The sequence below is a fragment of the Mizuhopecten yessoensis genome, unplaced genomic scaffold (assembly GCF_002113885.1).
Source record: "Mizuhopecten yessoensis strain PY_sf001 unplaced genomic scaffold, ASM211388v2 scaffold8813, whole genome shotgun sequence".
In the NCBI taxonomy this organism is placed as follows: domain Eukaryota; kingdom Metazoa; phylum Mollusca; class Bivalvia; order Pectinida; family Pectinidae; genus Mizuhopecten; species Mizuhopecten yessoensis.
In genome coordinates, this window is record NW_018407734.1 from 64540 (window position 1) to 78440 (window position 13901).

The 13901-nt window shown below is 35.1% G+C and overlaps 1 protein-coding gene across 3 annotated transcripts in view; it reads left to right on the forward strand.

Annotated features, from left to right (window-relative positions):
- The window catches only part of LOC110456648 (plexin-B2-like), a 50120-nt gene that overhangs the window by 6655 nt on the left and 29564 nt on the right, over positions 1 to 13901 (forward strand). For all 3 annotated transcript variants that reach the window (XM_021507500.1, XM_021507502.1, XM_021507501.1), the window contains exons 3-7: positions 8249 to 8440; positions 11012 to 11140; positions 11526 to 11629; positions 12050 to 12173; positions 13511 to 13664. In XM_021507500.1, the coding sequence (XP_021363175.1) occupies positions 8249 to 8440; positions 11012 to 11140; positions 11526 to 11629; positions 12050 to 12173; positions 13511 to 13664 (703 nt within the window). The remainder of the gene's footprint in view (positions 1 to 8248; positions 8441 to 11011; positions 11141 to 11525; positions 11630 to 12049; positions 12174 to 13510; positions 13665 to 13901) is intronic.

The following is a 13901-nucleotide window of genomic DNA, read 5'->3' on the forward strand; positions in this document are numbered from 1 at the left end:
TAATTGGTTTCCACAAATGACCCATGAAACAAAAATGTGACGAGTGAAGCTAATGCACTTCACGTGGTATAAAACACCGCTTTCCTCAAACCGGGCGTCAACTCCGGTCTTTCCGTCCTCCCTCGACTTCCCCGTACACGAAGCTATATTGTTGAAAACTTTAGCTATGCCTCAGAGTCATGGACCTTATTCATATGAGCACAGAGAAGGTACTCCTGTCCCAACTGGCTTTTACATCTCCAGCATGAAGACCTCGGATACGCGAACCAGCGTAGATGGGCTCTCAGCACAAGGCGGCGGGCATGAGTAAACCGACCAGGACACACACTACATGGTCTTCCTTTGGTCTTTTTAAGAGTTGAGCAGGGAATTCTAGGGTTCTCATCCTCATAATCCGGAACAAAAAAGGGCTTCGCCGGAAAGCGAGTCCATTCTGCAAAATACATATACAAAACATTTATAACAAAAACTTATATACATATCAGATTCTTTTGTGGTAAGTGGACTTATCCTCCTCCTCATCCAGGAGATAGTTAGTCAGGTACGCTGGCCTCCTATGAACCCTGCTACCCCTTGATGGCTCCATCTGACACTCATACTCATCTGGCTCATCATTAGCAGCCATCTCAACATCGGCTACTACAGTCCTACTCCGCAACTTAGTCCGATGTGTCAGAGCAGCCTTCCTCCGGCCCTCCGTCAGAGTATCCGACGTTGGACCTGACGAAGAATCAATTAGAGTGGTCAGTCCTAGATCATCGGTATCCCAGTCAGGAGCGTCTTTATTTGGTTCGGCCGAGAAAATGTCATTACGCAACCTTTTTAGCCAAACATTATGATCCTGAAACTTTAACAAACGTTTAGCCACCTCAACACATTGAGAAGTGTTCTCACATTGTACTCATTTATCAAGTCTTCTCTCTTAACCGATGTTGCCTCAGAACCATTTCCAAACGCCTGGCCTCTGTTCAAGGATAGAAACCTATCAGTAGGGTTCATCAAGGCTATGATATACTCAGCATGGTGACCCACTCCATACTGCAGAGATGCAGGTGAGAACAGGCCCTCAAAATCAACACAAGCCTGAAGTACAAAGTCTTTGCAGATGGGTGAGTCGCTTGAGACTTTAGCAAATGCAACTGAACGTGGAGGAACAACTACCCTCCTACAGAGTCTGAACACTGATTAGTCCTGTTCACAGGTACCTCCTCGTAACTCAGCTCCAGAGTCATGGTTGTCAAATAATACAGAGCAAGGGGAGAGGTTTATGTTAGCTTTGTGTTCCTCAAGAAAGTCAGTCCCCAGGATTGTATCGTCAGTTATGTCCGCAGCAACAAGCGTCACATCTGATTACTTGCTACTTATTTCGACCGGAACACTACTTACAAATTTAGCCCTTACTCTCGAACCGTTCCCAATACCAGTCAGCAAAACATCCCTCTCAAGTTCAGTCACAACATCTAGGTCTTTAAATATTCTCATGTTGATCACTGAAATCTGAGCAGTTGTATCAATGACTCCTTTAAGGTGTGTACCATTTATCACAACAGGAATATAAAGAGTCCTGACAGATGGCATCGTAATCCCATACATGCGCATCTCTTCCAGTCCTTCGGTTGACGGCTGGCCAGTGTCATATGCATGGGGTAATGTTAGGCCTAACCCCTTAGCTCTTGGAAATTTAAAGGTGACACAGCGTTATGAAACTTCCCCTTACTGATGTTGACTGGGTGTTAAAAAAATAGCGCCTTTTCACTCAGACATTATCATTCCAATTATAGCGGTTGGCTATGTTCGAACATTGTAAATGGTAGGGGTTCCATTCTCATTTCCTATTGAAGGTGGGCATCTTTTTTCTGACCCCTATCATCACAGTGTAAGGGTCTTGTTCTCCTTGTTATGGCATCTTCCTTCTGTTCAGAGTGCCTCACTGATTTATCTCTCCTATCGGCTGAGATAGAAAGGAATATGCTATCCTTGGCGCCACCAGGGACCACATCAGCCATTTTATTCATTAAACTTGCTGCCGGGTTTGGCAGACATATTTTCCTCCCTTATTTCCTTAGCCTGGGATCTATCATGCACTTTCTTCTCCCGATCTTCAAAATGGCTCCTCTGTTCCTCCAGTTCCTTCCTATGAATTCGTCTGATTTTGTCTTAATTTTCCTTAAAAATGTTTCCCTCTCGGACAATTCCTCCTGTTGTTGATGTATGACTGTTTCACATTTTTGTAACTTCTGTGTTAAATATGTCAACTGTGACTGAACATTTACAGGAACTTCAGGTTCAGTAACAGAGTCGTCGGTGAAGCCCGGGTTCTCTACTGGTTCAGATGAAAGTGTACCCTTACTCATAAGGTGGTCCCATATTTTGGACGGAACCTCTGTTAACAATTTAACATCCTCCAAGGTCAGATATTCTAGTTCATCTCGCTTCGCTATTATAATGCTAGCCCTTTTTTCACCAATCCCGGAGATGTTTTTGAGCAGAGGCAACATTGATTTTCATTGGGTGTGACATGATTGAACCAGTGATGCAAGTATTTTTAAAGTTCTATCTATTGTCTAATCATTGATAATACAACTCAAGCAGAATACATGTACAAGTCAAATTAATGAACGTATGTGACATAAACAACACAGTAGCCACCAGTTATCAGAATACCCGACTACCAGTGTTATCGATGTATGTAAAACAAATGAATGTGTAGCAAGTAACAAAGCACACATAAAGCATATATATATATATTTAAGGATTAACTTGAATATATTTTTCATGTGATGGAGATATAACACAAAAAAAGGAGTGTACTCTAAATAAACCGTGAAGCGGTTTATGATGGGAGTACACTCCGGTTTTTCGTGTTATAATTCCATAACATGAAAAATATATTCAAGTTAATCCTTATAAATTAAGCTACTATACACCATCCCTGTGGAAATCCACTTCTATTGATGGACTCTTTTCTCTTAGAAATTATTGCGCTGCTGTATCAGCCAATCAAAAGCGACGTAACAAACGGCGACGTCATTTTTTATGTTATGGGCTGATAACATTAATTTTTAAGCCAGTGAAAATGCTTGTTATTTATATTGCTGTGATATCGTTATGGCGGGTACGTATATGGCGGACGTCGTCATAGCGAACTATTATGTGACGTCATAGTTTATGACGTCAATACTTCAAATAAACAGTCTGCAGAATCTCCTAGGAGAGATGAAAGTACTAAAAACTCGTTGTTAAGAATTTTTCTTTATATAATATATATATATATGACATAATAGTTCGCTATGACGACGTCCGCCATATACGTACCCGCCATAACGATATCACAGCAATACAAATATATCAATTATAGTTTCAAGGCAAAGAGTACTATTTGTTTAGGATTTAGATATACTAGTAATACTATTAATTACAAAAGAAATAACATAATAATTAAAAAAAAAAAATGAAAAATAAGTAAAAATAAAAAAATAAAAAATAAAAACACTACCTGTGTGGAGCGAACTCATCAGACTAAGGAAGCTGAATTCATCAGACTTCTTAGACCCTACCTGAACAGTACTGTTTCATAAATATTTCATAATGTTCTAACTACATGTTACGTTTAAGGTAGAGGTAGCAGAATACAGTAGAAATGGCCCGACTCTGATAAACAAGGCACATGTCGAGGAAATGTAAACACAGCGGATTTACCCTACACAACACATGTATACATGTATATATATTTGTAAACTGCATAACATTTACAATACATATAAAGCACTGAGAAGTGTATAAACCTCTTTTTTCTATGCATGTCACTTGTGTGAAAACCATGGTTACCACATCAAAAATTACCAAAAAATGCCAAAAAATGCTATTTTTAACCCAAAATTTGACCCCCGCAAGTAGTAATTTTTTTCCTAAGCTCTGTCTGAAATTAAAGATTACCTACCTGGTTGCAGAATTATCTGGGTCGCAGTAAAATTGTAGAACTTGATTTTTTGCAATTTTGCGTCGTGTGCTGTTGTCAAAATTTTACCTCCTGTAAAGCTAGCTTTTCATGTGTACGCACCCTTTCGTATTATGGCCAAAATTTTATTCTCGAACCAAAGAAATCTTCTTTCTTTTTTACAAATGTGAAGCTCACATAGCCCACTTCATCATGCTTATACCAATTTTAGTACAGTTTTATTTTTATATTTTTTTTACATATCATTATACAGGGGTTAGCCATTTAACAAAAATATCACCCATGGCCACAACCCTCTACTGTACTCTGCTACCTTATACATCACTTTTTTTTCCCCAAAATTTAATCAAAACCTTTTAAATGTCTGGAAAATGCGACAATGAACACAATGATGTATCCGTTTCCTTTCTCACTTTAATAGTGACCGAGTAATATGAATTCTCCTGAAAAGTGTATTTACCAATTCTGCTCTCAAACTACCAACAAAGGGAGGTAATCTGAAAAATGAAAACTTGAATAGGTTTGTAGTTTTCATGAATAAAATTTCTTTTTGGGTGAAATATGATGCCTTGAGATCATGTGCATGTAGAAAACAAACAGTACAGTGATACTATGATGTTACTGTCTTGTTTGATGACGTCATAGTAACTGTGATGTCATCATAACTATGACGTCATCAATGGGCATCTATGACATCATCGAGGATCACTGATATCAAAATATTGAACACTAGGAAACCCATCTCAACAACAAACTAGCAACAGACACACTTCCCGTAACCGATGAACAGCACAGAAATGTAAGATATTCTGAGAAATCAGACAAGTGCCACCATAGCAACCGTTATTTACTTTCCTCGCCTAGAATTGACAGTGACCCTCAGAAATTGTTCATTTAACATATTTCGCTAGAAAAAAAAGATTTTCTTCAGCTGTAATTATGGAAATAAAATTTATTGACATTACTGACTTTGCTTATTTCATCTGTATGCTGAATCAAGTGGAAAAAAACATCTAAAATAGTGTAATTAAAATGAAAACAGATATTTTACCCATTTTTACCCATTTTCAATAAATACAACTTTATGTATTAGTAACCATGGCTACCGGGTGCTGAACTGAGTGAAACAGACTGAAATCTAGTATGAATGCATCAGGAGATAGCCTGTGAACTATTTGATGTTTGGTATCAACTTTACCAATAACATAATTGACACATATGTGATGAATTGCAGAATTTCACAAGTGCCTGTGAAAGCGCGAGTTACCTCTCTTTATACATCCACAGGTAACAGGCTAATGACCTATATATAGACCTATCTATGTAACGGGTTTTTTGGCGTTTTTGAGTAGTTTTAAGTATTAATGAATGAAAGTGAAGCTGAATCAAGCATAAAAAGGGATTTTTTCAGAAAAAATCAAGTTCTATGTGTATATGGTAGCAGAATACAGTAGAAATGGCCCGACTCTGATAAACAAGGCACATGTCGAGGAAATGTAAACACAGCGGTTTTACCCTACACAACACATGTATACATGTATATATATTTGTAAACTGCATTACATTTACAATACATATAAAGCACTGAGAAGTGTATAAACCTCTTTTTTCTATGTATGTCACTTGTGTGAAAACCATGGTTACCACATCAAAAATTACCAAAAAATGCCAAAAAATGCTATTTTTAACCCAAAATTTGACCCCCGCAAGTAGTAATTTTTTTCCTAAGCTCTGTCTGAAATTAAAGATTACCTACCTGGTTGCAGAATTATCTGGGTCGCAGTAAAATTGTAAAACTTGATTTTTTGCAATTTTGCGTCGTGTGCTGTTGTCAAAATTTTACCTCCTGTAAAGCTAGCTTTTCATGTGTACGCACCCTTTCGTATTATGGCCAAAATTTTATTCTCGAACCAAAGAAATCTTCTTTCTTTTTTACAAATGTGAAGCTCACATAGCCCACTTCATCATGCTTATACCAATTTTAGTACAGTTTTATGTTTATATTTTTTTTACATATCATTATACAGGGGTTAGCCATTTACCAAAAATATCACTCATGGCCACAACCCTCTACTGTACTCAGCTACCAGAGAGTACTACACGAATTTCGATCAATGTGTTTCATCATTTTTATTTTTGTCTTTTGAAGAGTTATGTTTGTAAGGTAGTCACATCGGTAGTGTGCCGGATCAGTAATGTAATGTAAGTTCGATCCACACAGGTAGTGTTTTTATTTTTTATTTTTACTTATTTTTTATTTTTTATTATTATTATATTATTTCTTTTGTAAGCGGGTACGTATATGGCGGACGTCGTTATAGCGAACTATTATGTGACGCCATAGTTTATGACGTCAATACTTCAAATAAACAGTCTGCAGAATCTCCTAGAAGAGATGAAAGTACTAAAAACTCGTTATTAAGATTTTTTCTTTATATAATATTTATTCGTCCGTAAGGATCTTTTCTAATTTATATATATATATATATATTTATATATATGTGTGTGTGGTACAAAAAAAGCAGTAGGACCTTGGTGGGGCACAAAAAAAACAATATACAATATAAACATAACACAATTTGTCTAAATGTCAGATTATCCGACAAAAAAACACAATGTGTTATTTAAATTAACGTAATGCCTGACGGGAGAGATTGGAAATGGCGTCGCAGAACATATGAAAACTACTCACAACACCACGTTCAAAAAGCGATATTTTAAACTATTTTAGATATTACGAATATTTGCAGGAGAAAAAGATAAAGCGTTCAATATTGAAGCGGCAGAAATATTCTTTTATAATGCCCCAACGGAATACATTCCCTTCATTCAAAATCCCCGGGGGTGGGAATTTTAAAATTCCAATATGGCGGGTCAGTGCTATTCTTCTAACACCAGTTATTGTGACACGGTAATCGTATGGTAAGCTTACCTGTCCTTTGTACGGGATTCCGTGTATTTACGCAGATCGGTGGGAGCCGACACAGGGAGCAATGCAGAAATACGTCTGTCTTGCTCATTGTCAGATATCGCTCTGGAGTTCAACCGAAAGCCCCAGAATAACGACTATTGTTTGACCCGATCCGGACGGAGCGATCCGGAATGTCACATATATTAATCACAACAATATCATTAACCAACAGTTCTGTCTGTATATTTTATATGTACATCAGTCATATCATATATCAACATTTATATATGTCTATTTTATATGTACCATCAGTAATATCATATACCAACATTTATGTACGTATAATTGATTTGTACCATCAGTTATAACATACACCAACATATCTGTACGTATTTTTCATTTGTACCATCAGTGATATCATATACCAACATTTCTGTAGGTTTATTTTACATGTACATCAGTTATATCATAAACCAACATTTCTCTACATATATTGTATATGTACATCAATTATGTCGTATACCAACATTTCTGTACGTATATTGTATATGTACCATCAGTTATAACATATACCAACATTTCTGTACGTATATTGTATATGTACATCAGTTATGTCGTATACCAACAATTCTGTACGTGCATTTTATATGTACATCATTAATAGCATAGATGTATACCAACATATTTGTACGTATGTTTCATTTGTACCATCAGTAATATCATATACCAACAGATTTGTACGGATGTTTTATAAGTTCCATCAGTTATATCATATATGTTATGTCGTATACCAGCATTTCTGTACGTATATTTTATATGTACATCAGTAATATCGTATACTATCGTATACCAACATTTCTGTACGTATATTGTATATGTACCATCAGTTATATCGTATACCAACATTTCTGTACGTATATTTTATATGTACCATCAGTAATATTATATACCAACATTTCTGTATGTATAACTGATTTGTACCATCAGTTATATCATATACCAACAATTCTGTACGTGCATTTTATATGTACATCATTAATAGCATACATGTATACCAACATATCTGTACGTATGTTTTATATGTACCATCAGTTATATCATATACCAACAGATTTGTACGTATGTTTTATAAGTTCCATCAGTTATATCATATATGTTATATCGTATACCAGCATTTCTGTACGTATATTTTACATGTACATCAGTAATAGTATATACCAACATTTCTGTACGTATAATTGATTTGTTCCATCAGTCATATCATATACCAACAGATTTGTACGTATGTTTTATATGTTCCATCAGTTATATCATATACCAACATTTCTGTATGTATAATTTATATGTACCATCAGTAATATCATGTTTCCACATTTCAGGATCCATTGTGCCAAATATTCAATACAACTACCTACTGTAACGGATTGCCATCACTTTCCAGCCTCGTTGGAGTGATACCACTAACAATGTCACCAGTGTTTAATGGAACAGGACTGACAAGTCTTGGAGGAAGTTTCAGGAATAATCTTACAACCATCGTAGTGGGAACACAGATAGGAACCATCTTCAAGGTAACATATGTGTAAAAATATAGTTTCATTTCAAAAGTAGATAAAAAAAAAACTATGTAAAAGAACACATTGGTTTGAAACATAAGAAATAAACTAGATAAATAAATAAGTATCCATGTAGTAAGCAAGTAATACTGAAATATTCTTACATAATTCCACTATTTGTATGCACGTTGTATGTACATATGCATACAGAGTATGTGGAAAGTTGAGTACCCATACATACCTTTGTAACATGTGTCTTCTTTGTTGGTGGACACGGCATAATGGAAAAGGTGTGTGTTTTGTTTTTTGTTCGCCGATATATTTTAATTTATAATACATCATAATTACAAGCAGGTCTAGTCAATCAAGACATCATATAGGGAAAGAAACTGTTGAAGCATGTATTTCATCTACAAAAAGATGGTTCAAATATACATTAATGTCAAGTATGATAAGTCATATTATTATTTTTTCATATTATTCCCAATAAGTGATTGGTCAGGAATGCATCACGTGTCCACCGATAAAAACCGAGACTTTTGTTGAAGGACTGGGTATTTCAAAAAATTGCATTATGACGTCTCTCCAAACAATGCACCGTCCCGCTTCCGAAGTGTTTTTGTTGTGTTTGTTTTTCAGATTGCTTACATCACTGTTTTAAAAATAATATAACAATTGTAGCCTTTAACTTCGGTCGATGCCTGGATTTATCGACCCGAGAAAAAAAATATAAGACCTCGGACTGCGTCCTCTGTCAATATATCTTTTCTCGGGTCGATAAATCCAGGTATCGACCTCAGTCAAAGGCTATAATTGAATAGTATTATTGCTAATTATATAAAGTTCATCAATTTCAAACAGATTATTTTGATTTATATGATTAACTATTAATAAAACTGTATAGTTTAATAGTTCTTTCTAAGTTGCTCTAAAGAATCCCATCCAATTTCATTAAATATGATTTCATGACTTGTACCTTTTCGAAGCCCAGTGGCCATTTTAGTAGCACCTAGCAATAAGATTCAAGGGAATCTGATTCAGTCTGATTGCAGTTGATTTGGACGAATATATGATTTGTGTAAGATTTCCTATCAACTTTGTTTTAGAAATAATTAAATAACCATATACATCTTATACCATGTATTATCATGTATGCAATTCATGTGATCAGATCATGAGCTATGGCTGTTAAATACCCAGATGTTTTTTTGTTGTTTTTACGTTTATCACGGTATGTTTAATAATTGTGAGATCAGGATGCATTTCATCTACATTTAATTAATTTGATATCAGAGGAGCTTCCATTTTATTAGGATAAAATAAAAGACTCCATCTTTAAGCCGATATCGATATTCTACGGTGAGCGTTGTTGAAAATTAAGCAGCAGCATTGTTATCATTTTTATCCGGTCAAATAGTGACATAACAAAACTATTTAAAAATAAAAATAGAAATTAATATACTTCAAATAATTCGCGTTGTTTTCAAAACTCAAAATTGTACAAAATCAGGTCTGCTAACCAACTGTTACTGTTGATATTTTGTATGAGATAAACGGAGCCCGGGAAAGAGACATCGTGAAAACAGAAATGAACAAAATTTGTTTTTACTAATTCGTGACTCTGGTTTACTAATCAGTGATCTCATTTCACTAAACATAAACTACACGCGCAAATGTCAACGCTTTCAGCACCTTCTTCCTTGTTGGTTGCTTGCCTTTGTAATGGGGAAATAGATAAACTAAGATAACGGATCAGTAAATCGAGATCGCGGTTTACTAAATCAAAATTACTGATACCATATTCCTATCAAATTTTCACAATCAACTATTGCTATCAAATTACAATTTGTCACAAGCAACTATTGCTTTCAAATTGCAATTTGTCAAAAGCAACTATTGCTATTAAATTACAATTTGTCACTAACACTTAATGCTATCAAATTTTCAGATAGTATTTTTAAGCAACAAAGGTCGCAAACAACTATTGCTATCAAGTTACAATTTGTCACTAACACTTAATGCTATCAATTTTTTAGATAGTATTTTTAAGCAACAAAGGTCAATATCTTCAAACTGAAATGCTTTGATTCTCTATTGTCGTTGAAGATTTGTTCAATGGATTGTTTTTGACAAATATGAATCGTACATTTGTCTAACTAAACATTTACGATTAGTTGCAGATACTTTATAATACACAATAATTTTATCCTACACTTTTACCCTGTCAAAGGGTCGATTTTCATTTTTGATCCTTATCAATCTAAAAGGAAGGTTAAAAAAAAAATATGTTCCCAATCTTTGGTTTGATAAGATTGTTTTTTCTGTGATAATATATTGATTTGGTTGTGGAACATAAGTTGCTGTCATTATGTCAATGATTGTGAAAATTTGATAATCTCTCAGATAAACTAATTTAAATTACTACGGCATCCGTAATTAAATGTGGAATAGCATGCAAGTATGTTGTATTGTTTTAGAAACGATTTGACATATGTACATTTATGTTACCATAATATTTCGATATTAGTTATGAAGTGAAGAAAATACAATCATTATGTGCATGTATATGTTATATTAAATCTTTAGCTGTTCCTTAAATCGACCGTGGATGCTAGGCTGCTCGGAATGGTTCAGGAGGACAGGACCTGGAATAAACCAATACTTGACATTTTGACCTCCCCGTTACACCGGACATATCTTCTCACAGAGTTTAATGTAAGTATATATGGTAATAATGAACTAATAAAGGTTGCGACGTACTAATTAGGTTTTAATTCCTTATTATCTTACAGGTTTGTTTTAGATAAAATGAAAATCAAATATAATAAGAGTGATTCAACAGGAATATTTGCATTTTTTTTTTAAAGGATAAATAAATAAAATCGCGGCGTCGCTGCAGATATTTGTTTAAGCATATAAAGGGGAACAAGTAAAATACGACCGGGTGGTGAAATATTGAAAATGAGTGTGTAACGAAAGTAATCTCACCCGAAAGGCAAATTATGTTTCTATATGACGTACATGTACAATTGAGAAATGTATTCGAAATTTTAAATATTACAAAGATGATGTAAATTTAAGTGTGTAATCGGCAATGTAGGTTGTAGAGCTGCGAAGTCCAGATCATTGTGACACCAGTAGTTGTTCCGACTGTATGGACTTAGCTGATAGCAAGTGTGGCTGGTGTGTACTTGATGGAGGGGCGTAAGTAAATAACATTACTGATTAAGTAGTGTTACAGTGATTACCCTACCTCCAGTTTTACCCAAATTGTTAAGATCTTAAGCGAATCACCACTTATTTCCTATCGTTTGTTTCTAAGTTAGGAGGCATAAAGGATGCAACGAGCGCAACATAACACTTATCCGTTTTATCAGATGCTAGTATTACCTCACCAGTGGTCACCGCGTTACATAAACGATGACAATCGTACCGTTTTGTGTCCACGGTTTACAATAACGGAAACATGGGCGGTTGATACCTAACCAAGTTAATCTGGTGCAGGCGCTATGAATTAACCTGTTTTTGATGGTAAAGCGGTGATGTTGTTTACGTTAGCACGTATTTTGTGAATGTGACAAAACACTTACTTTTTGTTATCGATCATTGATTCATTTTATACAGATGTATGGAGAAAACTTCCTGTAGTGTCGGATCGTTCTGGCTGCCATCTGTGGAGGGGGAATGTTTGAGACTTTATACATTCCCACCAGGCATTAGACATCAGTTCACATCAACAACAACAAATGTTTGTATTGTAACTATACCCAGCAACGAAGTTGGAAGGGGGTGTTGGTGATGGGGTGGGGCTGTTGTATACCGGGATTTCTTGTTTGCCAAGAAAATCTGAGTAACATATATAAATGAAATTTGCTTAATTATGCAGTTACGCCCCTTTGTTCGCGCTTCAGTTTAAGTCTCCCAAAATCTACAAATGTACTGTTCTGATTTGAATAATCTTTCTTACCAGTAACACTTAAATTCAGGGAAAGTACATAGGGTATGTACATTTTGATTAAATGTGCACATCTCAAATTAAGGTAGTTTTGCCCCTGTGTTTAGAGTATGCATATCGTACTACTCCTTTAAGAGTACTAATGGAGTTATGACCATTTGTATGATTTTTTTTATATAAAACTTTACCTCCATTCTTGGCGCAATTGAGAGTATTAGCCAGCCATTCTGATGATAATACCAGTTAAGGATACTAATATGCTGTAGCGGCAATTACATTTTTAGTAGATCCTAGTAGCAATAATACTATTGTTTTGACTTATCAGCAAACAAATATCTTAATCAACATTACACTCATACTGATGGAAAAGACAAAAACAACTTTCAATTTCATATCATGGAAGTCATATTGAATAATGGTATACGGGACTAACCGTGGTGTAAAATTTAACACAAAATATCAAATTTTACTCGATTCCATATTTTGCTGATGGGCGGTTTTGACCGAATAAAATGCTTTATTTAGTTCGCCGGACATCCATATAATACAACTATACAATATAGCAAACCACCACCATTTTGTGTCTTCTCATTATATGCACGTTCTAAAAGACCAGTTAATATATTATTAATCCTTATAAAAGCGAACCAATATTTCCAGTTAGGTAAGAGTTCGTAAATAATTGAACACATAGGGAACTACAAACAATATCATTAAAAATACTGCGCTTTTCGTGGTATAATCCACTTAGCTAATGATGATTGCACATACTACATTGTATAGCCTCATTTTTATCTATTAACATTTCGAATACATTGGGACTGTGTTAAAAAGTTAAAGAGCTCATACTAGTTCATTACAACAAAAGTGTGCTTCAACAACCTATATTACATTCCTACAATGCCTCCCTCCCAGTATACAGTCCACTCTTTATACATGCAAGTGATACAGTTTACTTATATGTGAAATAATCCTACCCTGGTCGCATCCATAATACGATTGACTCTCCATACATTTCACATAGCCTCTCACGCGAGACACATTTCGTCCGGTTGACACTTCTAAAGTCTCTCCGCACAAATAATGTGTACTCAAAGTATGCCTTACATATATTACGTTGTTTTCTACAGGTATCTGTGATTCTTAGCCCTCCCGTCCCCATCAGTGGAGATGACTGGCAATGTCAATACGGCACCAATGAATGTAAGCCTGACGGAATACCATGCAAGTCAGATCTGATCATTTCAGGCTCAATGATGTTCTGTTCAATTGAAGCTAGAACAGGTACGTTTTGTAGCTTGATATTGTTTCTGTGTTTGTTCAGGTATACCGATATTTCCATACAAAACTAACTATTTGTAATTGACGCGCTACTTAAATCTCTATCTTTTTCGGAACGTGTGTCATGTAGATACTGTTCAGGTGTAATTTGCTATTTAATTTTACCGCAATGGTGAAATAGAAACATGTATAAAACAGAAGAAAATCTAAATAGTACCTTTATGTTAAAGCTGTTACTTA